The sequence below is a fragment of the Somniosus microcephalus genome, chromosome 10, assembly GCF_052327205.1.
Source record: "Somniosus microcephalus isolate GS21.2 chromosome 10, FLI_Smic_1.0, whole genome shotgun sequence".
NCBI classification, from domain to species: Eukaryota; Metazoa; Chordata; class Chondrichthyes; order Squaliformes; family Somniosidae; genus Somniosus; species Somniosus microcephalus.
This window is the reverse complement of record NC_140996.1, coordinates 70578899-70604122: the sequence shown is the minus strand read 5'-3', so window position 1 is coordinate 70604122 and position 25224 is coordinate 70578899. Positions and strand designations below refer to the sequence as shown.

At 48.1% G+C, this 25224-nt stretch overlaps 1 protein-coding gene across 7 annotated transcripts in view; it reads left to right on the top strand.

The window, feature by feature from the left end:
- The window catches only part of gja5b (gap junction protein, alpha 5b), a 132555-nt gene that overhangs the window by 32491 nt on the left and 74840 nt on the right, over nucleotides 1-25224 (top strand). For 4 of the 7 annotated variants that reach the window (XM_085998602.1, XM_085998597.1, XM_085998599.1 and 1 more), the window contains exon 2: nucleotides 16011-16145. The exons of 1 other annotated variant lie outside the window; for it this stretch is intronic. Coding sequence is in view for 1 of the 6 variants with exons in the window: in XM_085998603.1 (XP_085854729.1) it covers nucleotides 16011-16145 (135 nt within the window). In the remaining 5 variants the exon portion in view is untranslated. Of the gene's footprint in view, nucleotides 1-16010; nucleotides 16146-23269; nucleotides 23460-25224 lie in introns of those variants that run through there. 2 more of the 7 variants (XM_085998598.1, XM_085998601.1) reach the window with 1 other exon arrangement.

Sequence of the window (25224 nt, the reverse complement as noted above, 5' to 3'; positions counted from 1 at the left end):
TCTTGGCCCAGGACTATCGAACAGAGAAGTGGCAACCGGAACAATATGTACAAGGCAGGGGCCATTAATGTACACAGTGGATGTCGGGGAGAACATTGTGAGACGCCATGTCGATCAGATCTTAGCATCACAGGAATGTGTCAACCCCATGTCTTGAGTACCTGGGGATGAACCCGACATACCGGTAGCATGTACTTCAGACCCAGTAGCAGTGGAACCCGATGAACTACCCGATGAAAGGGGGTCAGAATCACCTCTGCACCAAGAACAAGAACCTCCGGAAAGGCGCTATCCTGAAAGGGTCAGGAAGCCGCCCCAAAGGCTGAATCTATAAATGGACTTTTGTTATTGAATGTACATGTAAAAATGTAATTGTTATTTGAATATTAAGGGGGTATTATTAATCTAAAAAGGGAGGAATTGTAGTGTATGTGCTTTAAGTCAGAACTACTTTTTACAGCTCCTGTATACTGTAGTTCCGGCAGTAACCACACCGGTATATAAGCTGTGCGCATGACTCTGTTCTCCAGTCGAGAGATTGCCCTCCTCCAGTAAAGACCTGTTATTTGTTTATGTACAGCATCCGTGTAATTATTTATCCACTGAACCATGGATCTAACAATAAGCCCAATCAACCCAATCTCTCCTCATACGTCATTCCTGCTAACCCAAGTATCAGTCTGGTGATTCGTCGCTGCACTCCCTCCATGGCAAGAACATCCTTCCTCAGATAAGGCGACCAAAACTGCACACAATACTCAAGGTGTGGTCTCACCAAGCTCAGATACTGGCACTGCGTAGTACAGAGGAGGGATCTGCATGTGGAGAGTCACCGGTCATGAGAGTCCTGCAGCCAGGGCAGGGGGAAAGGGTAGCGCAGGTGCAGCTCCCCGGAGGATGAGGTCGCACATGAGTTCTGCTGCAGAGGACTCAGATGACAATTTTGATGGGGCGTCCTACAGAAGAAGGGTGGTGGGCATGAACACAGAAATCCTTGGTGCATCGGCATTCCTGTCAGAGAGCCTGTTGTCACTGTCAAGGAGAATGGAGGAGTCCTGCACCAACTTTGCACAGGGCTTTGCGCAGAGATTGGAGCCCATGATTTCCAGGATAGAAGTGATGGGCAACTCCATTAGCACACTTGTGGACTGAAACATGATACAGGGTCTGATGGGCGATGTCTCAGCTTCCAATGCAGCACAGCCGGAAGTGACCCAATGTCTTTGTGCTGCAGTCGAAGCTCAGACTTCTGTCATGCAGGCTTAGCTTGCTGCCACGCAAGCTCACACTGCTGCCATCGTGGTTGAGTTTACCAGTGTTGAGAGAATAGACATTCTTATTATGAACACAGCTAGCTTTTGCTAGTTACTTTATTGAGCCATGTGGACTTGGTACAGTATCTGTAGAGATGCAGCCTTGTGCTCCTGTGTGCAGGCTGCCATCTTGACTGTTGCCTTGTGGGTAGCCTAGCCTCATGGGTAATGTAGTCTTAATGTATGTATAGCTGGTTAGTGTAGTCTTAATACATACAGCTATATACAGCTCTACTGCTCCACCTAGTGTCCACCACAGAATGACATGTTATTGATCACTACATCCCCCTTTCTTTGGAGGTTTAACAAAATCAATATCACTCAACTTTCAAGAAAACAATAAAGATAATATCAGTAACACTTTTGTTAGTGCTCTATAAACATAAACATTTTCAAAACAGTCAACGCATTTTCAAAGCTTTACATTGTACTCAAAGATTAAGTCTATCAGGCTCTTTTACTTCACGCGTGGATCTTCTCAACACGGGTAAGTCTGATGTGTCTTCATGAGATTGTTCTGGCGGTGAATGACAAGATGCAGTTGCGGCATTGTCATCAATCTGCTCTTGTATAGATCGAGGTCTCCTTGCGATCTTTGCTTGGAGAGGGTTTCAGTGTTTCCTTCACTCTTCATGCCATAACTCTCAATGTACTCAATGCACTCTTGAAAAACTGCTGGCAGCTGGATCCCATCATACAGCATAGTCCTCTCAGCAGCCTCGGCTAATGGAATACCAAAGATTGGCCTGAGGGAAGAAGGAGTATCCACCAGAACTGCTTCCTGCTCTGGTGCAGGCTTCTTCTTTTTCTTTTTCTCTTTCCACTGCTTAACAACATCTGCTGCGGTTATATCTTTGGACTTTTTCTCCTTGTGTTTTTCCTCTTTGTGCTTTTCTTCCTTTGGCTTCTCTTTGACCTTGAAGCCTTTTTCTTTCTTCTTGGAGAAACTAGGCTTTTTGAAGACATGGATACCCTTTGGCCTTTTCATCCTTGATGGGCTCTCTGCTTCATCACCTGAGTCATCTGGTCTGCTTATGGCACAGTTTATACGGTAAACTCTTTTGACCAGTTCTAAGTCCTCACAAGCTTTGTCACCTAGTATCGAATCAAGTCTTTCAGCCACAACAAAAAACATGAGATGATGCACTTTGTCTTTGACTGTCACTTTAAGTCTGCATACACCTAAGCTATCTATTTTCTGTCCATTATAGTCCTTCAGTAGTACTGACTTTTTCTGTATTTTGGGCTTTTCTTTCATATTGTTAATGTCACTCATACTGATTAAGTTTGCTTTTGCCCCAGTGTCCAGTTTCAATGTAACTAATGCTCCATTTATCTGCAGTGGGATCATCCATTTGTCCTCTTTTACTGCATTAACTTTATGTTCAGCATTGTCTATTTCTGAGGGCTGCACATTTTCTGCATCTTTTTTGATATCGTCACATGACAACATTCCTACAAAAAATGTCTCACTTAAATCAGTGTCCTCATTCACATTAACTTGTTGCCCTTTCGTTGTTGTTACTTTTGAAAAGCATTGTTTGGCAAAGTGATTCTTTCCATTACACTTTGTGCACATTTTTCCAAATGCTGGGCATTGTCTTAACTGGTGTTTGTAACCACAGCGTTTACAATTAAAAATGTCATCCTCCGATTGCTTTTCATTTCTGTTCTGCCCACGTTTCTTCCCCTTGTAGGACACAGCACCGACAGCAGCATTATCACTCATTACATTCGCATCATTATTGATTTCACTGAAAGTCTTCGCGTGATTTCGAGCTAGCTCGCTGGCTTGGCATATTTTCACCGCATTTTCCAAATTTAGTTCGGTTTCTCTCAACAGACGTTCCCTGACTTTTTTATCATGAATACCAAACACAATCTGGTCACGAATCATGGATGCTTTGAGCTCAGAAAAATTACATGTCTGTGCTTTCAGTTTCAGATCAGTTATAAAGCTAACAAAAGTCTCATTTTGTTGCTGTGTCCGAGATCGGAAGATGTATCTTTCATACGTCTCATTCTTTTTGGGAGAGCAATGTGCATCAAATTTTTTTAGCACATCTTCTAATTTTTCTCTGTTCTCCACTGGATTAAATACAAATGTATTAAATACCTCTATCACCTGTGGGCCTGCAACCGTAAGCAGCAACGCTATCTTCCTTGCGTCTGGCTTCGTACCGAATCCGATGGCTGCAATGTAGAGTTCGAATTGCTGTTTAAAAGTCTGCCAATTGTAGTCGATTTTTCCTGTGAGATTCAAACGCTCTGGTGGCTTCAAATTCTCCATGTCGCTTTTCACAATTTTCAGCAGATCTTCACCACCCTGGTACCATGTTATGTTCATTAATAAATAGACATTCTTATTAGGAACACTGCTAGCTTTTGCTAGTTACTTTATTGAGCCATGTGGACTTGGTACAGTATCTGTAGAGATGCAGCCTTGTGCTCCTGTGTGCAGGCTGCCATCTTGACTGTTGCCTTGTGGGTAGCCTAGCCTCATGCGTAATGTAGTCTTAATGTATGTATAGCTGGGTAGTGTAGTCTTAATACATACAGCTATATACAGCTCTACTGCTCCACCTAGTGTCCACCACAGAATGACATGTTATTGATCACTACAATGAGAGTCCTGCAGCCAGGGCAGGGGGAAAGGGTAGTGCAGGTGCAGCTCCCCGGAGGATGAGGTCGCACATGAGTTCTGCTGCAGAGGACTCAGATGACAATTTTGATGGGGTGTCCTACAGAAGAAGGGTGGTGGGCATGAACACAGAAATCCTTGGTGCATCGGCATGCCTGTCAGAGAGCCTGTTGTCACTGTCAAGGAGAATGGAGGAGTCCTGCACCAACTTTGCACAGGGCTTTGCGCAGAGATTGGAGCCCATGATTTCCAGGATAGAAGTGATGGGCAACTCCATTAGCACACTTGTGGACTGAAACATGAAACATGATGGGCGATGTCTCAGCTTCCAATGCAGCACAGCCGGAAGTGACCCAATGTCTTTGTGCTGCAGTCGAAGCTCAGACTTCTGTCATGCAGGCTTAGCTTGCTGCCACGCAAGCTCACACTGCTGCCATCGTGGTTGAGTTTACCAGTGTTGAAAGGGGTTTGCAGGTTGTCACAGCAGTCCAGCAATCTGTCCTCCAACAGATCATTAGGGTTGTTGAGGCACCACCCTGGGGAGTAGCAGTGGCTCCATGGAGCACCAACCTGGTGTCCTCTTTCAGGAAGACACCATTCGTCCTCCCACTACTGCCACTCCGCCAGTGCCCTTGTTGTTGCCTGTCAGACAGCAGCCCAGGCTGCTGCCGCAAATGCTGAAGTTGTGCAGCCTACAGCCGGGCCTTCTAGGCCCAGAGCTGCTCGTGGTCAAACTGCAAGGCCATCACAGTGTCCCCCACAGAAAGTCAGCAGCTTTCCACCAGCCATGCTGCAGCCACTGGGGTAGCACTTGTAGGAGCACTACACAGGCAAAAGCACACGGAAGACAGGCATTAAGGGAATGCACAAGGGTGAATAGTTGACTTTGTTACGTAGTATTGGATTGATTGATTTATAAATTTGGTCTGGAATGTATATTTTGTACTGGCTTTCATTTCAGCATTGTGGCCAAGAGGATGCTGTGATGTTCTATGACAGAGGGGTGGAAAGGTGGTGAAGTGCTGAGCAACGGCGATCTGGGGTTTCGTTCAGGGGAACCGGAGTCTGATAGCAAAATACTGCAGATGCTGGAAATCTGAAATAACAACAGAAAATGCTGGAAAAGCTCAGCAGGCCAGGCAACATCCGTGGAGAGAAATTAGAGTGACGTTTCGGGTCGAAACCCTTTTTCAAACAGGAAAGGAAATAAAATAGATCAAAGGCAGGGCTGCGATAGAACAAAAGAAGTAAAAGAAGTAAAAGAGACATTGGCCCTGAAATTAGGATCGGGAGCTTGCTGCACATGCAAGCCCCCGATGTTCACTTACCCAGCGCGCTGACATTTTAATTCTGGCCCGCATTGCATTTCCTCTGACTGGCCCGCTTGAGGTCCTGCCGCGCTGTGCGTGCGTGACCCAGCGGCATACTTAGTGCGATGAGCTGGCTGGGATCACGTGAGCACAGGGCAACCAATGGGAGGTTGCAAAAGTTCATTCATGAGTTTGACAGTAAGAGCTGTCAAACTCATGAAAACTCCTGGCCCCAAAACACTACTTAAACCTGAAAGAAAATTTAAAAAAACATTGCACTACTTAAATGAACCATAAAGAACTCTGAAAAACTATTTTAAACAATAATTTTAAAATTTGAAAAAAAAATTATATAAAAAATCGGGGCTAAAACTAAACTTACCTTACTGTAAATTGTTTAAAAATAACAAACCTGTGGAAAAAAAATTCTCAATTGCATTAATAGACCACTTACCTGAAAAACTAAGTACTTACATGTGGTTTTTCTATGCGTAAAGACCGGAGGCCTTTACACACGCGCAACTCTGAAAAAAAAAAGGAATTTCACTGCGCACGTGCTGCCTGTGCTGTCGCGCGCGTTCTGCCTCTTAACCCCTTGGGTCAGAGGACAGGAAATGCCGGTTTTCAGCGCATGCGCTGTGCATGCTGAAAACCGGCAATTCCTCCGGGCACACGCGTGAGTACCCCGTCCGTACTCACGCGTTGTGCCCGGAATTACTGGGCCAATAAGAGGTATTCAAAACCAGACGAGATGGTAATAGGACAGTGGAGACAAAAGATGGCAAGATTAGGTGTGAAGTGTACTGGCAGGATGGGAGACAGCTGCTGTGTGGGAGAGAGAAAAAAAAAGGAAAGGGGGGAAGGGAAGATCCAAAACAAAGGGGGTCACCTGTATGCATTCAATGACACACTGCACCATGGGGAAGCCCCTGGCAAAGCCACGTGTGCACTCCTCCTACTTCTCTCTAGAGAGAAGACAATGAAGTCCCCTCTCCTAGATTACAAAGCCTCTGTAACGTCCCGGATGCATCGATGGGTGGCGAACTGTGAGATGTTTGTTATGTCACCTGTTCCAGCCTGGAAGGATCCGCTAGTGAAAAAGTTCAGGGCCATGGTCACCTTGAGAGCCACTGGCAGTGCCATCGTCACCCTGCTCTGAGGCTGCTGGTCTGGTTCCAAGAGGTGACAGGGTTCTGTGATCACCTCCTTGGTGAAGCGGAGCCTCCTAATACACTGCTCCTGGCTAAGGTGCAGGTAGGAGAAGTGCTCCCTGAAGACCCAGGGTGGGTAAGGCCTCCTGCTGTGAGCCCTCCTCCTCCTCCTTCCTCTGTGAGCAGCTTGTCTTCTTTGCTCACTCTACTCCATCTCCCTGTCATGCTGCAGCGCGAGGAGGACTGCAACTAGAGCCCCCATGATTGGGAGCAAGTGGTGTACTCCGAGGCCTTCCAGTCGCAGCCAATGACTTCCCAATGCCCAGCAGCACTCCCTGCACACTTAACAACTTTAGAAATTTCTTACAACAACCCAATACTCCTGCAAACTCCGCAAGAGCCAGTACAAAAGCAATAAGCAACTTACCTCCAAGTTGGATGTATCCCTTTAAGTAACGCTGGTGGGGGTCCTTCGTGCAGCTGAACACAGGATCAGCTGTGCGTGGTTAGAAGAGGACGTTAAATGGAGCAGCGACATCAAAAATAGCAGGTCATGCGTCAAATCAGCGTAATACGCTGACTGACGTCGCGACCTGCATACTCTGCATACTGCTGGTGTACGCACATCTTGTTCACGCATCGCCCTCACCAAGATGGTGAACAGCGTGGGCTGTGCCGGAAGTGGGCGGAAGCCTTTTTTTAAAAACGGCCAATAGTACTGGCACTACGGAGTTGAATTCATGGCCCTAATTTCTCTATATTCAAGATAATAAGTTGTTACATTGTTCCAATATCCTCATAAAGAATATTCAGGTAGCTCTATTTGATAGAAATAGTAAAAGTCTGAGTTTTGTTCTTAAGGCCTTCTTCCTGTCTCTTGACCGCACTTAGAATGGTTCCAAAACCCATTGCTTAATCAGTTTCCTCTGGGAGTGTGAGTATTAGGAAATCATATTGTTTAAGATTACTTCCTTGTAAAGAAAACAAAACAAATAAAATGTGCTGTTGTTCACAGATGAATACTCCTCATTTCCCTACTGTTGAATAAAGTTTTGTTCCCATGAATCATGTTTCAGTTGATTGGCGTACCACCGGGTGTTACCGTGTGCCATTGTTTCATATTGTTTGCCTTTGGGACCTGGTAGATAGCTATGACTTCATTGATATGTATTAAATTATCACCTCGTGGAAGTGTTCTGTTGCACTAGATAACCTCTGACAACCTTGCAAAATATAGTATCCCATAGGAGGCAATAACTCTGGGAAACATTCAGCAACCTAGAGTACTCTGCCAAAAGATTAAATTGGCACATTTAAAAAATAGTTCCGATACTTACCAAATTGTAAGAGGTTGCTTTTCCCCCAAGGATTTGACAGGAGGACATTTTTGGATTTATGTATATAAGCAAAGTAAACTGATAATAACAAATATTCTACTGAGTTTGATGGGTTGAAACCAATAGTCAGTCACATTCTTCCAGCAAGATATCAATGATCACCAGGAAATTTCAGTGACTTTTACAGAAGAAAATTAGCGTAGCCATTACCCATGCAAATACAACAAGTAGGCTCGCTTGACACAAACATAGAAGATAGGAGCAGTGAAGAGATCGCAAAGTCTCTGTTTGAAGAATGGACTCCGTCGAGAATATTTTTGTGGACTTTATGGGCTGAGGGTGTTTTCCCTGTGGTGGAATCACCCTGTGCAAATGCGTGGGGGATTGGTTTGTTAAAACTGCAGAGAACGCATGGCAGTTGGCTGTGACAAAAGAACTGTCAGTCATCAATCATGTATGGGTTCTCCGGACAGTCCTGGAAAAAGGAAGGGGGCCATTGAACTTGAAGCCACTCTAATATGCAAAGCACTTCTCACCTCCATCTCAGAAGAGAAGCAGAACAATTAACCCACTGGCCTCAGCCAGCTGAAAAGGAGCCAGTTTTTTTCCCAACACAAAGACCGAAAGATATGTCCCAGACTTAGGGCCATTAATCCAATACTCATGGGTCCGAGCATGACTCATCACTGATTAAGCACTGGAGTACTTAGAAACAAAAGCATTTTAAAGATTGGCGGGAAAAGATAGGGGTAGCCAGACTACTATAAAGATAGATTCTTTTCCACCATTCTTTCTCTCCCTCGCTTCCTCGCTCCACCAAGATCGACTTAACAGGAAGTACCAGAGGAAGAAGCCGCTGAGTGAAGCGATCGAGCCAAGCTGGTAACCAGATATCCCAGGCAAGCTGGGTGAGGTGTAAGGGGCTCAGGATTTTTCTCAGAAGTGAAGCTTTTGAGCTATTCTGGGGGAGTAGCTTTGTTTGGTTCAGCCAGGCGAAGGGGTTTATGCGACTGGGTAATTCGTTGGTAGGGGTGGAATTAGAGTCCACCATAGCAAGAAGGGAATTACTGCTTGTTATAGTCCCCAGTTTTGTACGGTATGTATGTTGTTTGTAACCTGGATTTTATTCTCCACAGAGACAGTGATTTCGTTTAGTAGTGCATGTTTTAGCCAGTGTATGTTAGGCCAAATAAATACATAGATACATAGAGATAGGAACAGGAGTAGGCCATTCGGCCCTTCGAGCCTGCTCCGCCATTCAATGAGATCATGGCTGATCTTCGTCTGAGATCATAGCTGATCTTACCAGTTCAGTACCCCGTCCCCGCCTTTTCTCCGTAACCCTTAATCCCCTTAGCCTTCAGAAATATATCCAATTCTCTCTTGAAAATATTTATTGAATTAGCCTTCACAGCCCTCTGTGGCAGGGAATTCCACAGGCTCACCACTCTTTGAGTGAAGAAATTCTTCCTCATCTCTGTTTTAAATGATTTGCCCGCTATTTTTAGACTGTGGCCCCTGGTTCTGTGCTCCCCGGCCATTGGAAACATTCTCTCTGAATTCAGCCTGTCCAGGCCTGCCATAATTTTATATGTTTCGATGAGATCCCCTCTCAATCTTCTAAACTCCAGTGAGTACAAGCCCAAACTATTTAATCTCTCTTCGTAGGTCATTCCCGCCATTCCAGGTATCAGCCTGGTGAATCGCCGTTGCACTCTTTCCATGGCAAGAACATCCTTCCGCAGATGGGGCGACCAAAACTGTACACAATACTCCAGATGCGGTCTCACCAGCACCTTGTACAGCTGTAGTAAGGTATCCCTATTCCTATACTCGAACCCCCTTGATATGAAGGCCAACATACCATTTGCCTTCTTAATCGCCTGTTGCACCTGCATGCTCTCCTTCAGTGACTGGTGCACAAGAACACCCAGGTCCCTCTGCACTTCCCCATCTCCCAATCTATTGCCATTTAGATAATAATCTACCCTCCTGTTTTTACCCCCAAAGTGGATAACCTCGCATTTATCCACATTATAGTGCATCTGCCACGTATCCGCCCATTCCCCCAACCTGTCCAAATCACACTGTAGCCTCCTGACATCCTCATCAGAGCCCACCCCTCCTCCTAGTTTAGTGTCGTCAGCGAATTTGGAAATATTGCATCCAATTCCCTGATCCAGATCATTTATATATATTGTGAACAGCTGGGGTCCCAGGACAGATCCTTGCGGCACCCCGCTGGTCACTGCCTGCCACTCCGAAAACGAGCCGTTTATTCCAACTCTCTGTTTTCTATCCGCCAGCCAGTTCTCTATCCACGTTAATACTTTGCCCCCAATCCCATGAGCCTTAATTTTGCATGATAATCTTTTGTGTGGAACCTTATCGAAGGCTTTCTGGAAGTCAAGGTACACCACATCCACTGGCTCTCCCCCATCTATTCTACCAGTTACCTCCTCAAAAAATTCCAGCAGATTAGTCAAACACGATTTACCCTTTGTAAATCCATGTTGACTCTGTCCGATCCTTTCCCCATTTGTCAAGTGCTCCGCTATTTTATCCTTAATAATGGACTCTAGCATTTTGCCCACAACCGATGTAAGGCTTACTGGTCTATAATTCCCTGCTTTCTCTCTACCCCCCTTTTTAAATATTGGGGTAACATTAGCTACCCTCCAATCCACGGGTACTGTTCCCGAGTCAATGGAGTTCCGGAAGATGATCCTTAGAGCATCTGCTATCTCCAGGGCCACCTCCTTAAGTACCCTAGGATGTAGTTTATCAGGCCCCGGGGATTTGTCGGCCTTCAGTCCCCTCAACTTACCCAACACCATATCCCTAGAGATACTAATTTCTGTCAGCTCCTCCCTCTCATTAGTCCCTATGTTTGCCGATATTCCTGGGAGGTTATTTGTGTCCTCCTTTGTGAATACAGAACCAAAGTATGAGTTTAATTGGTCCGCCATTTCCTTATTCTCCATTATATATTCTCCCGAATCGGACTGCAAGGGACCGACTTGGGATTTTACCAGTCTTTTCCTCCTGATATACCGATAAAAGCTTTTGCAGTCTGTCTTTATGTTTGCTGCAAGTTTACTTTCGTATTCTATTTTCCCCTTCCTGATTAATCCCTTTGTCCTCTTTTGCTGTATCCTGTACTGCCCCCAATCTTCCGGTCTGGTGCTTTTTTTTGCCAGTTGATATGCCCTTTTTTTTGATTTTATGCTGTCCCTAATTTCCCTCGTTATCCACGGTTGAGTCACCTTTTTAGGTTTATTTTTATGCCAAACCGGTATAAACATGTTCTGGAATTCTTCCATTCTATCTTTGAATGCTTGCCATTGTCTATCCACTGTCAATCCCCCCAGAAACACCACCCAATCAATCTTACCCAATTCCCGTCTCATACCCTCGTAATTCCCTTTATTTAAGTTCTGGACCTTAGTCTCTGATTCAATTTCCTCACTCTCCATCTCGACTGAGAGCTCGATCATATTATGATCGCTCTGACCCAAGGGGCCTCGTACAATAAGTTTGATTTTTCACCGAAGCATTCCCGTCCGTGACTTATTTCATTTACACTCTGAATAATAATTCCTGGGTATAGAACTTTTGTAAGGCGGGGGGCGATTCGAACCGTCAGTCTAGCAATTGGGCTAGGATCAAAAACTGCTTACAGCAGGAATAGGCCATTCGGCCCCTTGAGCCTGCTCCGCCATTTAATGAGATCATGGCTAATCATCCAAATTCAGCACCCTGTCCCTGCTTTCTTCCCATATCCCTTGATCCCTTTAGCCTTAAGAAATATATCTAACTCCTTCTTGAATATATTTAATGAATTGGCCTCAACTGCCTTCTGTGCTAGAGAATTCCACAGGTTCTGCGTGAATAAATTCCCCCTCATCTCAGTCCTAAATGGCTTACCCCTTATCCTTAGACTGTGACCCCTGGTTCTGGACTCCCCTACCATCGGGAACATCCTTCCTGCATCTAGTCTGTCTAGTCCTGTTAGAATTTTATAAGTTTCAATGAGATCCCCTCTCATTCTTCTAAACTCCAGCGAATATAAGCCCAATCGACCCAATCTCTCCTCATACATCATTCCTGACATCCCAGGTATTAGTCTGGTGATTCTTCGCTACACTCCCTCCATGGCAAGAACATGCTTCCTCAGATAAAATGACCAAAACTGCACACAATACTCAAGGTGTGGTCTCACCAAGGCCCTGTACAACTGCAGCAAGACATCCTTGCTCCTGTGCTCGAATCCTCTCGCTACGAAGGCCAACATACCATTTGCCTTCTTAACCGCCTGCTGCACCTGCATGCTTACCTTCAGCGACTGGTGCACAAGGACACCCAGGTCTCATTGTACTTCCCCTTCTCCCAATCTATTGCCGTTCAGATAATAATCTGTCTTCCTGTTTTTGCCACCAAAGTGGATAACCTCTCATTTATCCACATTATACTTCATTTGCCATGCATCTGCCCAATCACCCAACCTGTTCGAATCATACTGGAGTTTCTCTGCATCCTCCTCACAGCACACACGCCCACCCAGCTTTGTGTCATCTGCAAACTTGGAGATATTACATCTAGTTCCCTTGTCTAGATCATTAATATATATTGGCCCAGAAATTCAGGTCGGGGGTTCCCGCGGGTGCAAGCCCCCGACCTGCACTTACCTAGCGCGCCAGCCATTGAGCTGTGGGCCCACGTGGGATTCCGATCCTGGGCCTCCTCCAACTGCCAGCACGCATTGCTTGCATATCCCAGGGGCGCAGTTAGTTCGATGCGTCCCCTGGGATCACGTGGGCCATGGAGAGCCAATGGTAGCAGGGAATGCTTCATTCATAAGTTTGACAGGAAGAGCTGTCAAACCTATAAATACTATAAGCCCCAAAACATCACTAAAATTTCAAATACATTTTTTTTTAAATCACATTTTTAAAATAACTATAAATTACGTGAAATAACTATTTTAAACAATAATTTAAATTTTTGAAAAAATTAATTACATTTTCTAACGGGGCTAAAAATAAACTTACCTTTCATTAAAGTATTTAAAAATAATAAACCTGTGGAAAAAATGTTTTAATTTTAATTAATTCACCACTTACCTTGTTAAAAGCAGACCTTGCGCCTGCTTTTTAAAAGTGTAACTGCTGGAGACTTACCCTCCAGGAGAACCCTGCAAAAAAACGTAAGTTCGATGCGCAAACGCTGCCTCTCTGGCGCATGCGTTCCACCTGTCAACCCCTTATTTCAGGGGAACGGAAGTGCCGGTTTCCTGCGCATGCGCAGTGCATGCACAAAACCGGCACTTTCGTTGGGCGTACTCACGCGTTGGGATCTGAATTTCTGGGCCATTGTGAATAGCTGGGGTCCTAGCACCGACCCCTGCGGTACCTCACTAATCACTGCCTGCGACTCAGAAAAAGACCCGTTTATTCCAACTCTTTGCTTCCCGCCTGCCAACCTGTTCTCTATCCAAGTCAGTACCTTACCCCCAAATCCATGTGATTTAACTATGCACGCTAATCTCTTATGCGGGACCTTATCGAAAGCCTTCTGAAAGTCCAAATACACCACATCCACTGGTTCTCCCTTATCTATTCTACCAGTTACATCCTCAAAAAATTCCAGTAGTTTAGTCAAGCACGATTTACCTTTAGTAAATCCATGTTGACTTTGTCCGATCCTGTCACTGTTTTCCAAGTGCTCTGCTATTACATCTTTTATAATGGACTCTAGCATTTTCCCCATTACCGATGTCAGGCTTACCGGTCTGTAATTCCCCATTTTCTCTCTACCACCTTTTTTGAATAGTGGGGTAACATTAGCTACCCTCCAATCCATGGGTACTGTTCTAAATTCCATCGAATGCTGGAAGATGATCAGCAATGCATCTACTATTTCTAGGGCCACTTCCTTAAGTACCCTAGGATGTAGATTATCAGGCCCTGGGGATTTATCAGACTTCAATCCCATCAGTATGTTACTAGCCCAACTAGAGTAGTTATGGAAAAGGACAAGGAAAAATCAAATGTAAAAACACTCAACTGGAGGAGGGCTAATTTCAATCAGTTGAAAAGAGATCTGGCCCTGGTGGACTGGAATCAAAGTTTGGCAGGTAAAACGGTAAATTATCAATGAGAAGCCTTTAAAGAGGGGATAGTTCGGGTACAGACTAGACACATTCCCACCAGGAGGAAAGGAAAGGCATCCAAAGCTAGAGCTCTCTGGATGATTAAAGGTTAAGGGGGAGAAATTTCCTACCTTAGCACCATCCGTTAAAGCGAAGAAATGTCAAGAAAGCGGCATTGGTCGCTCGTCCGCCAGCTGGTGGTTGTTCCCGGGGCATCCTCCATGTTCGAAGTCCTGTTAGTGCTGCCATTATGAAGCAGCGCCCTGCAAAAAAAAATGGCGGAGTGGTGACGTCAGTCGGCATGCAATGCCGAATTAACATCACCATGGCGAAATTTGACCCTAGCGCTGAGTTTAGCACTGGGTCCTAAACATGGCAGGTAAACCCAACGCGCAAGCAGACTGACAGAGTTTCTGTCAGCACCTCTTAAAAGGACACACACATCTTTCTGGTAATTTGGCATTTAAACTTTCGGACTGTTTTTTTTTTCATTTTATTGAAGTAGTGCCTTGCTGAGTAGATGTTAAAACATTTTTTAAGTGTGTAGGGCATGCTGCTGGATGCTTGCAAGGCCTCAGATGTTAAAGGAAGGCCTCTGAGAAGACAGAAAATGCTGCAAATACTCAGCAGGTCAGGCAACATCCGTGGAGAGAGAAACAAAGTTCATGTCTCAGGTCAAGATGCTGCCTGACCAGCTGAGTATTTCCAGCATTTTATGCTTTTATTTCAGATTTACAGCATCCACTCGCAGAGGGAAGAGGAAGATGCAGAAGAGGAAGTTGTAGAAGAGGAAGAAACAGAAGAAGAAGAAGCTGAAGAGGAGGAAGCAGAAGAGGAGGAAGCAGAAGGAAGGATGGAACCCAGACAGCCCCTTTCTGGCCGGGATATCCGGGATAGAATCATCCACCTGCAGTTCCAGTGTCCACAACCCTTTCATGATTTGTTCCACATCTTACCTTCCCTCTGTTCCTGACAATCACAGTGTCCTCTTGACCACAATGCTACAATATAAGCCACTACAAAGCAAACTTTCCAATCAAAATTTATACATCTTTCCATCCAATATAACATCAAGAAATCAATTCCTCACCCTTATGCATTCTCTTAGTGACTGTCTTGTGTGTGTGCCTTTGCCTAACCTACTGATGTCATGCAGTGCTACCCCAGTGGCTGCTGCATGGCTGGTGGAAAGCTGTTGACTTTCAGTGGTGGACACTGCAAAAGGCCTTGCTGGTCAACCTTGAGGAGCTGGTGGCTGGGAGAGTCAAAACAATCTTTTTCTTCTTCTTCACTCTCCTCTCCCTCTTCTTGGTCAACCATTGGCTGGGCAGGCTACAGTAATTGGATGTGTGAAATGAGGAAGGCACAAGGATGGAGTTGTGGTGACGGGAGGGCGGGAAAGCAAGAGGTGCATGCCAGAAGGAGGATAACATATGAGGATACCAGCATTTTGTATCCTTTCAGCCTCTCCGTTGGCATAGGGCTCAGCCATGCCCAGGCCAAGAATGGCCGGCACCGTCTCCTCCATGAGGGTGAGGTGAGGCTAGGAATGGGAGATGTGCCTCATGATTGGTACAGATTTTGGTAGGTGAGTGATTGGTGGGGGAGTGGCACTGCATTGAGCAGTGTGTGAGGCTAGTGGTGCAATTGGTAGGAGACGGCTTTTGAAGATTCATTCACTGACCTTGACCACTGGTCTGAGGTCATGAAGCTTCTTTGGGCACTGGAGCCAAGTGGTGGGGGCTACACTGCTGGCAGTGATGGCCTCGGTGATGCGGTCCCACATCGTTCTTTCTGGAGGTTCTCCTGGCCCTGTGGGTAGAGGACCTTTCTTGCAGTGTTGACCCCCTGCACAAAGCTGGAGTGCTGCGTGCGAGACCCTGGGTGCCCCTTCCCTGGCTTGCTGAGCCATTTGTGTTAGTGCTGAAGCATTTTTCTCATTTTTTGAGGTTCAGAAGGGAATTCAGCTTTAAGAGCTGGAGTCCCCCATTTGGGACTTCTTTTTAATGTTAATTTTTTTTAAACGGCAGTAAGGGCTGAAAACTGCATTTTTTCACTGAATTTTAATTCTTATTATTTCTGAATGCATTGTCCCTTTAATTCATAGCCCTTTTCGTTGCCCACAATTCCTTGTGAACTCCACAGCCTCGCTCCCAGAAGCCATAAGAAGCGGCAACACTGCTCCTGGACGGGAACTTCGGGTCGGATGCCTCCACTAACGCCACCAGGAGGGTGTTACATGGTAAGTTAGCGCTATGCTACAAATCTCCAGCCCCAGCATGAATTTTGCCCAGTAGCACTGCGGCCATTTTCAGCGGCCATAAACCCGAGTCCGTGGTGACATCGGCAGGTATCTGTCGATGTCCAATTTCTAGAGGGTTGATGAGGGTAGTGTGGTTGATGTTATGTATATGGGGGGAGAAATTCGGTTGCTTTGCGACTCCCATTAGCGCCCTCTTAGGGCGCAAAGCAACTAGCGCCTGGGCGCGGCGCCGCCAACGCAGGAGGTTAGCGGCGGCGGTAACCATTAGCGCCCCATGATGCTATGCCACCGGCAATGACGTCATCGCCGTGTGCAGCGCCCCGATCACGCCCTGGCCGTGATCTTCAGTAGCACCCCCTACCACCGGACGCTATGTCCGACTGGGTCAGGGGGCCCTACTTGTGGCCGGGGTGGCGCTAATTAAAGGCGAGGTGCCAGGCGGCCATTTTTGCTGCTGGCCGCCTGCCAGCACCTGCCTCAGTTGCCGTCCCTGGCCTCCTGATCACCCCACCCCCCACGCGGGCTCTTTTGCCGGCCCTCCGATCCCGGTGGCCCAGCTGGGCCCCGGGTCGTGCTGCGCAAGGCCCCCCCCCTTTAAGAAGGGGAGGAAGGCCTGCAATAGTGCGTGGCACTGCAGCACATAGCAGCACGATGTTCCCTCGCAGCACCCCAAGAGGGAGGCGGGGCGCTTCCCACTTGGGGGACTTCCAATGAATTTCGGCCACGGGGGCGCTAATTTTTTCTGGGCACTAAAAGTGGCACCCCAGCAAAGTTAGCGCCCCAAAGCGACTCAATTTTGGCCCCATGGAGTTTCAAATGGTGTTTGATAAAGTACCACATAATAGACTTGCTGTGGCGACACGCCACCACTGGACATAATCCGCTCACGGCGGCACGGACAGTTTAAGCAGACGCCCCCAGCCGGGGGCCCTCTATTCCAGCAACTTGTTTCCCGCAGTGACAGGCTGCCGGGAGCACTTCCTGTCTGGGGAGTATTTAAGTGGTTGCGCAGGCTTTTCCAGTTCCTCTTTGCCATGAGATTGATTAAAGCAGTTGTGTTTAACTAACTCTGGTCTCGACTCCCACGTTTGCCGCGGTATCTCAACACTGGTGACCCCGACGCTCAGGACGAATCCTAAGCTAGCATGGCGGATACAAACGCAGTCACGGTTAAACTACCGGACTTTTGGGAGAACCTGGCCGAAGCCTGGTTTGTTCAAGCCGAGTCCAGATTCCGGCTGAAACACATTACAGTCGACGCCACGAAGTACGACTACCTCGTCGCCTCTCTCACCTTCGCCACAGTCCCCAAGGTTTGGGCAGCGCTGCAGGAGCCACCAGCGGAAGGCAAGTACGAACATCTGAAGGCTGCGCTCCTTAAAAAATTTCAAACGTCCTCTTACCAGCGCAACTGCCAACTCCTCGACCTCCCCGGCCTTGGTGATGCTTCACCGTCGGATCTGCTCTCCCACATGCTGTCCCTCTGGGACGACAAAAACACCGGCGCCCTCTTTCGCACGCTTTTCATTCGGCAGCTCCCCGACAGCATCCGCCCGCTCATTGTGGAATCTGGCTCTACGGACCTGAATGAGATAGCCGAAAAGGCCGACCAGCTGCTCTCTGCGCAGTCCGCCCGCGACATCGCGCCCGACCTCACGGCAACGACCATGCGGTCTTCCCGGCCCATTAGGCCCGACCGCCCTGCCACTCCGGGTCACTGCTACTACCACACCCGTTTTGGCACTAGGGCCCAACGCTGCACGCCACCGTGCACTTTCAAACCCCCCCCCGCACCGGCCCCCACGATGGCTGCGGGGCAAAAGGGGCCTCTACTGTACGTCACCGACGACAGCACCAACCGCCGATTTCTGTGCGACACAGGGGCCCAGCACAGCATCACCCCCGCCTCCGCCCTCGAAATCCAAAGCGACGCACGGGGTATCACGCTGGCCGCAGCCAATGGCTCTGACATCCGCACATATGGCACCCGCATGGTCACGCTCGACATCGCAGGCCGCCGCTACTGCTGGGAGTTCCTCACAGCCAGGGTCCTCTGCCCACTCATCGGCGCCGACTTCCTACGTGCCCACGGCCTCCTTGTCGACATTCCGAGGCACCGCCTCGTCGACATCAACACTATGGCCCCCATCCCTGGCGCATTTACCCCGGCCCGTTCGGCCGGCCTGACGACCTACTGCCTCGCCAGAGCCACGGACGACTACTCGGCACTCCTAGCCGAGTTTCCCGCCCTCACTAACCCGACCTTTTCGGCCAAAGCCGCCAAACACGGTGTGGAGCACTATATCCCCACCACCGGCCCCCCAGTTTCTGCCCACGCCCGCAGACTCAACCCGGCCAAGCTGGAAATCGTGCGGGCCGAGTTCACCACCATGGAACAACTCGGTATCATCCGCCGCTCCAGCAGCCCTTGGGCCTCACCCCTCCACATCACCCCAAGCCCGGCGGAGGCTGGCGCCCTTGCGGGGACTACCGCCGCCTCAACGACGCCACCACCCCCGACCGATACCCGGTGCCGCACATCCAGGACTTCTCGGCCCGACTGGCCGGACGAACCGTCTTTTCCAAGGCTGACCTGGTGCGCGGTTACCACCAAGTCCCCGTACACCCCGCGGACATCCCCAAAACGGCCGTCATCAGCCCATTCGGCCTGTTCGAGTTCCTGAGGATGCCCTTCGGCCTCAAGAATGCAGCCCCGGCTTTCCAGCACCTTATGGACTCAGTCCTCCGGGACCTGAACTTCCTATTCGTCTATCTAGACGACATTCTCGTGGTCAGCTCCTCCCAACAGGAACACCTCGAACACATTCGCATCCTGTTCGGGTGCCAAGCCCAACACGGGCTCATCCTCAGCCTGGCGAAGTGCCAATTCGGCCTAACTGAGATCGATTTTCTCGGTCACCACATCACTCCTGCTGGGGCCGTCCCCCTGCCCAACAAGGTGCAGGCCGTCCAGCAATTCCCCCGCCCCAATACCATCAAGGGCCTCCAGGAGTTCCTCGGGATGGTGAACTTCTACAACAGGTTCATCCCCAGCGATGCAGCCCTCATGAAGCCCCTATACGACTCCCTCCAAGGTAAATCCGGCAAGATGGCCGTAGCCTGGACCACTGACACGTCAGCCGCCTTCGATGCCACCAAAAACGCGCTCGCTGACACCACCCTGCTCGCGCACCCGAGGGCCGATGCCTGGGTCGCGCTCACCACCGACGCCTCCGACCACGCGGTCGGAGCCGTGTTCGAGCAGTGGGTCAATGGCGCGTGGCAGCCACTTGCCTTCTACAGCCGCCAACTGCGCCCCCCGGAGGTCAAATACTCTACTTTCGACCGCGAGCTTCTCGCGCTCCACCTGTCGGTCCGCCATTTCAGGTTCCTCCTGGAGGGCCGCCCCTTCACCGTGTACGTGGACCACAAGCCGCTCACATACGCGATGGCCAAGCACACCAAACCCTGGCCCGCTAGGCAGCAACGCCAGCTCGCGGCCGTGTCCGAATTTACTACGGACATCCAGCACGTCTCCGGTAGAGACAACGTTGTCGCCAACTGCCTTTCCCGTCCCGCCATCTGCGCGAATCACCTCGCGGTCAACTACGCGCAACTAGCAGCGGCCCAGCTCACGGACCCAGACCTCCTCTCGGCGGCTACCAGCCTGCCAGGGCTACGCCTAGCCAAGGTCGCGCACGGGCCCGAAGCCACGGCAGTCACTTGCGACGTCTCACTCGGCCAACCCAGGCTGGTCGTCCCTGCAACCTGGCGCCGCCGCATCTTCGACGCGCTACACGCGCTCTCCCATCCGGGTGCCCGCGCATCCATCAAACACCTCTCCCAGCGTTTCGTCTGGCGCGGCCTCAGCAAAGATGTTCAGACTTGGGCCACGTCCTGCCTCGCCTGCCAACGGGCTAAGTTACAGCTACACACAAAAGCACCCCTGGGAGACTTCGAGGTACCCAGCCGCCGTTTCGACCACGTACACGTCGACATCGTCGGTCCTCTGCCGCCATCGCAAGGCCAAACTCATCTCCTCACGATGGTCGACCGCTACACACGCTGGCCTCAGGCAGTGTCACTGCCCTCCACCACCACAGCCGACATCGCCAGGGCGTTCGTTAACACCCGGGTCGCAAGTTTCGGCGTACCAGCCGACATAACCTCCGACAGAGGCGCCCAGTTCACCTCCGAACTCTGGACGGCCACAGCACGCAACCTCGGGGTGACGCTCCACTGAACCACAGCGTACCACCCGCAGGCCAATGGGCTGTGTGAACGCTTCCACAGGTCACTCAAGGCCTCACTCCGCGCCGGCCTGCAGGACAGTACCTGGACTGACCGCCTACCGTGGGTGCTACTAGGCCTACGCACCGCGGTCAAGGAGGACCTCCAGTCCTCGGCAGCGGAGTTAGTCTACGGACAACCGCTGCGCGTCCCAGGCGAATTCCTTCCGGAGGCTACCACGCCTTGGTCGGCCGAACAGCAGCGGCTCAACTCTTTCTCTTCCGCTCAACAGTTCGCCCCACTTCCGGTCAACCGACACGGCGAACTCGCACCTCACGTCCCGCCAAACTTACAGCAGGCACGCTTCGTCTTCGTGCGACACGACGCGCACCACGGACCCCTGCGACCCCCGTACGACGGACCGTACGAGGTACTACAAACCGGGGACAAGGTCTTCAAGCTGCGACTCGGCGACAGGGTCGACACAGTCTCCATCGACCGGCTCAAACCAGCACACACAGAACCAGGGGAACAGGACCCCGTGGCCCGACCTCCAACTAGAGGCCGACCCGCCAGCAAGCCAGCACAGCCGGTGGCGAACCGCCTGGCCCCACCAACTAGACCGGCGACCACTCAGAGCCGCTCCGGCAGAACCATTAGACCACCGTCACGACTCGTCCACTCCTCCTAAGCGGATTCTGGGGGGAGCTCTGTGGCGACACGCCACCACTGGACATAATCCACTCACGGCGGCACGGACAGTTTAAGCAGACGCCCCCAGCCAGGGGCCCTCTACTCCAGCAACTTGTTTGCCGCAGGGACAGGCTGCCAGGAGCACTTCCTGTCTGGGGAGTATTTAAGTGGTTGCGTGGGCTTTTCCAATTCCTCTTTGCCATGAGGTTGATTAAAGCAGTTGTGTTTAACTAACTCTGGTCTCGACTCCCACGTTTGCCGCGGTATCTCAACATTGCTATTATTGTTTTCCAGACTGGAGGGATGTGTGCAGTGGTGTCTTGCAGGGTCGGTGTTGGGACCACTCTTCTTGAAATATATTAATGACCCGGACTTGAGTATATGGGGAATATTTTCAAAGTTTGTAGGTGACACAAAACTCAGACATGTAGTAAAAAGCGAGGAGGAGATTAATAGACTTAGGAGGACATATAAAAACTGGTGAAATGGGGAGACTCAAGGCAGATACAACTTAACGTAGAGAAGTGCGAAGATATTCATTTTGGTAGGAAGAATAAGAGAGAATATAAACTAAATGGTACAATATTAATGGGAGTGCAGGAACAGAGAGAGTTGCGGGTGTACGTACACAAGTCTATGAAGGTGGCATGACAACTTCAAATGGCTGAAAAAGGCATATGGGATCCATGGCTTTATAAATAGAGGCATCGAGTACAAAAGCAAGGTTGTTAGGCTAGACCTTTAAAAATCACTGGTTATATCTCAGCTGGACACCACACTTTAGGAAGGATGTCAATGCCTTAGAGAGGGTGCAGAGGAGATTTGTTAGAATGGTACTGGGATGAAAGACTTCAGTTATGTGGAGAGACTGGAGAAGCTGGGGTTGTTCTCCTTAGGGCAGAGAGGGTTAAGGATAGATTTGATAGAGGCGTTCAATATTATGAAAGGTTTTGATAGAGTAAATAAGGAGAAATTGTTTCCAGTGGCAGAAGAGTCACTAACCAGAGGACACAGGTTTAAGGTAATTGGCCAAAGAAGCAGAAGCAACATGAGGGAAAAAATTATACAGTAATTTGATATGATCTGGAATGCACTGCCTGAAAGGGTGGTGGAAGCAGATTCAATAATAACTTTCAAAAAGGAATTGGATAAATACTTGAAGTGGAAACATTTTCAGGGCTTTGAGGAAAGGGCAGGGGAGTGGGACTAATTGGATAGCTCTTTCAAAGAGCCTGCACAGGCACGATGGCCTGAATTGCTTCCTTCTGTGCTGTATCATTCTATGATTCTATTATTCTATAATTCTCTTCAGCAACTTCACTGAGGAGCAATGTATGAGGCGAAGCGCCTTTGCTTCCAGATGGAGGCTGTCATGTTGATGTGTCACATGCTGCAGCCACAACTCGAGCCTCGTTGCATGGCATGGACTGCACAGCCTATGACTGTCAATGTCACCATGGTCCTTAACTTTTATGCCATGGGCTTCTTACAGACTGCAGTAGGTGAGATCAGTGACATATCCCAGTTTGCATTCCTCTGGAGGTCAGGAAGGTCACCGAGGCTCCTCTTCACCAGGAGAAACACCTACATCTCCTTCCCTATTGACAGAGATGAGAGAGAACAAGGCTTCACCCACATGGCAGGCTTCCTCAGGGTGCAAAGTGCCATACACTGCACCCCATTGTCTTGCATGCTCTCCTTCACTAGCCTGACATGTTTATCAATTGTAAGGGATTCCACTTCTCAACATGAGCACAGGCAGCTCATCGTGCGGGTCTGTGCCTGGTATCCTGGCAGCAATCATAACTCTTTCATTCTGTGCCAGTCCCCGCAGCGAATCTGGGTGGTCCTTTAAATTTCACTTACATGCAATTCCCCTCTCCCACTATTGGTATTTTCCCTCGACCCATCTGAGTTTACACCTGGAGACATGAATAATTATTCAAATTAGCTTAGAGAATTGACAGCTATTTATGCTTGACCTTATTGTTAGGGATTATTTAGAACTGATTTAGACCTGTAAACGAAAACTGGCCCCAGTATTTCATTAGTTTGCAATCAAAAAGTCAAGAAAAGAGGATGTGCGCAGTCTGCCATTGACCACACTGCAGGCTGCAAGGTGATTGGGCGGCAAAGTCAGAAGGGCACAGGGAACAACTACAAGTAGCAGTCCGCTAATAATCACTGTGCAGAACACAGGCAGCAAACTAGAACCCGAAAGGGAGAATATCTAAAAACAGCAGTCTGTGCATATACACCCTGTCTGTAACTACAGGCAGTAAAACAGACTCCAGAAGGAGGAGCAACTAGCTACAAGAGTAGTTTGTTAGTGTCTATTGTGTGAGCAACACACTCTTGTGATCTGTGCTGGTAAGAAGGGTTTGCCTTTTCATTATTGTTGCGGTTAATCTTTGAAAAATCCAATGTTTGTGATTTTGAATAAGGTGTGAGTTGAGGTGGGTTATTTTTCATTGACATGTACCCAGTGACAGTTTTACCTCAATCTTATGCTGAAATTAATTGAAAAGAGAAAGAATTATGAATTGCTGTGTAAAAATATGTACTATATGAATGCTTCAATTCCTTATACATTTTACTAGGTTATTTATATCTGAATATTCATACATTTATATCTGAGGGACATGTGTACAGATTTGTTATTGGTTTTGATGGCTATAGATCAGGTAAATAATACTTGAAACGATGAGTTGTGAATATTAGTGCTGCGGTTGGTTAGAACATCATACAATTTCACTCTATGAGCATCGATTTTAAGAGGTAATTGTGAGACTGTGTTTGCAGTATGGATGGTTGTAGCTGGGAGCATGGGCCAAAGGTAGGGCTGAAATACTATTGGGGCGATTCCGCAGCTGTCCTTCCCATCTAACGAGGCTCTGCGTCGGGTTCAGAGTCTCACAAAACCTACCCATAACGATTTAGGCAGCTGCTTTCACAATGTTAAATAATCTTCATCACTAACTTATATAAGTTTAAAAAATATTGCTGCATTAGACATTCTTTATGAGCAATATGGGAACGTTTAAAACATGGAATGCCCTACCAAAAACTGTGCTGGAAGCAGAATCCATTGTAGTTTTAAAAAGGAAATGGTGAAATATATCAAAGAGAAAAATTTTAAAGGGTATGGGGAAAGGGCAGAGGAATAGAACTAAGTGGATAAATCTTTCAGAGAACCAGCACAGGCAAGATGGGCCAAATGTGGAATAACATTTTATGATTTCTGCTAAATGTGACTTAGAGCATATAACAGCTTTAAATTATATTCCAGGATGACTTTTACAGGACATTTGGCTGCCACAGTTTACTGCACAATTTGTTGCACATATTTTGTTCCAGCAGTAAATTAATGACAGGTAGTCATTTGAAGGGTACAGTTAAGGTATTATTGGCACTTTACAATGACTTCCTGTGAATCACTTCAAATTAATTTAGACCATAGAGAATGCTAACACCAGTATCAGAATTTACATACATTTAGTGGGCAAAAGAGAATGAGGTTGAAAGTACAAAGCAAAAAGTGTGTTCTTCCGGTGAAGTGTTCTAAGCCTAAGCAAATTTGGAAAGGGTTTCAACCCTTTACTCTCAATGAGAACAAAACTATTTACAAACTAACCAAGTATTGCCGACAGATCATTAACAGTTTAACGGCATGGTGCTGAAGTTTTTATCTCCAGACATAGCAACAGCCATTACAAAAACTCTTAGTGTAGAGCCATCATTATTCCTAAAAGCTAGAAGGGTAAATTTTCAAACGGGATAACTTTCAACACTAGCCGGGGAGTAAAGCTGATGGTCTTGGATCGGCTGCTCAATTTCCCATTGCACTGACCTCAATGGAAAGGAAGATCAAGCAGGGTGCGTAACGGGCAGCTGATCCCAATCAGGTGCCAAGTTCAATGTGCCTGATTCATATCAGGGTTGAAATTCAACATCATTGAATAGGCATGAAACAGGTGCAACAATGACAAATTTAGCACTGGAAAGCCCCACACCTAATTTGCACAAGTGCCAGGGCCACTGTCAAATTTAGCAAGACCTTTATTTAGACAGCAATGGCGGCCGTCTGAAATGAGCATGGGCCTCATTACAATGCCCTAGTCATTAAATTGGTTAA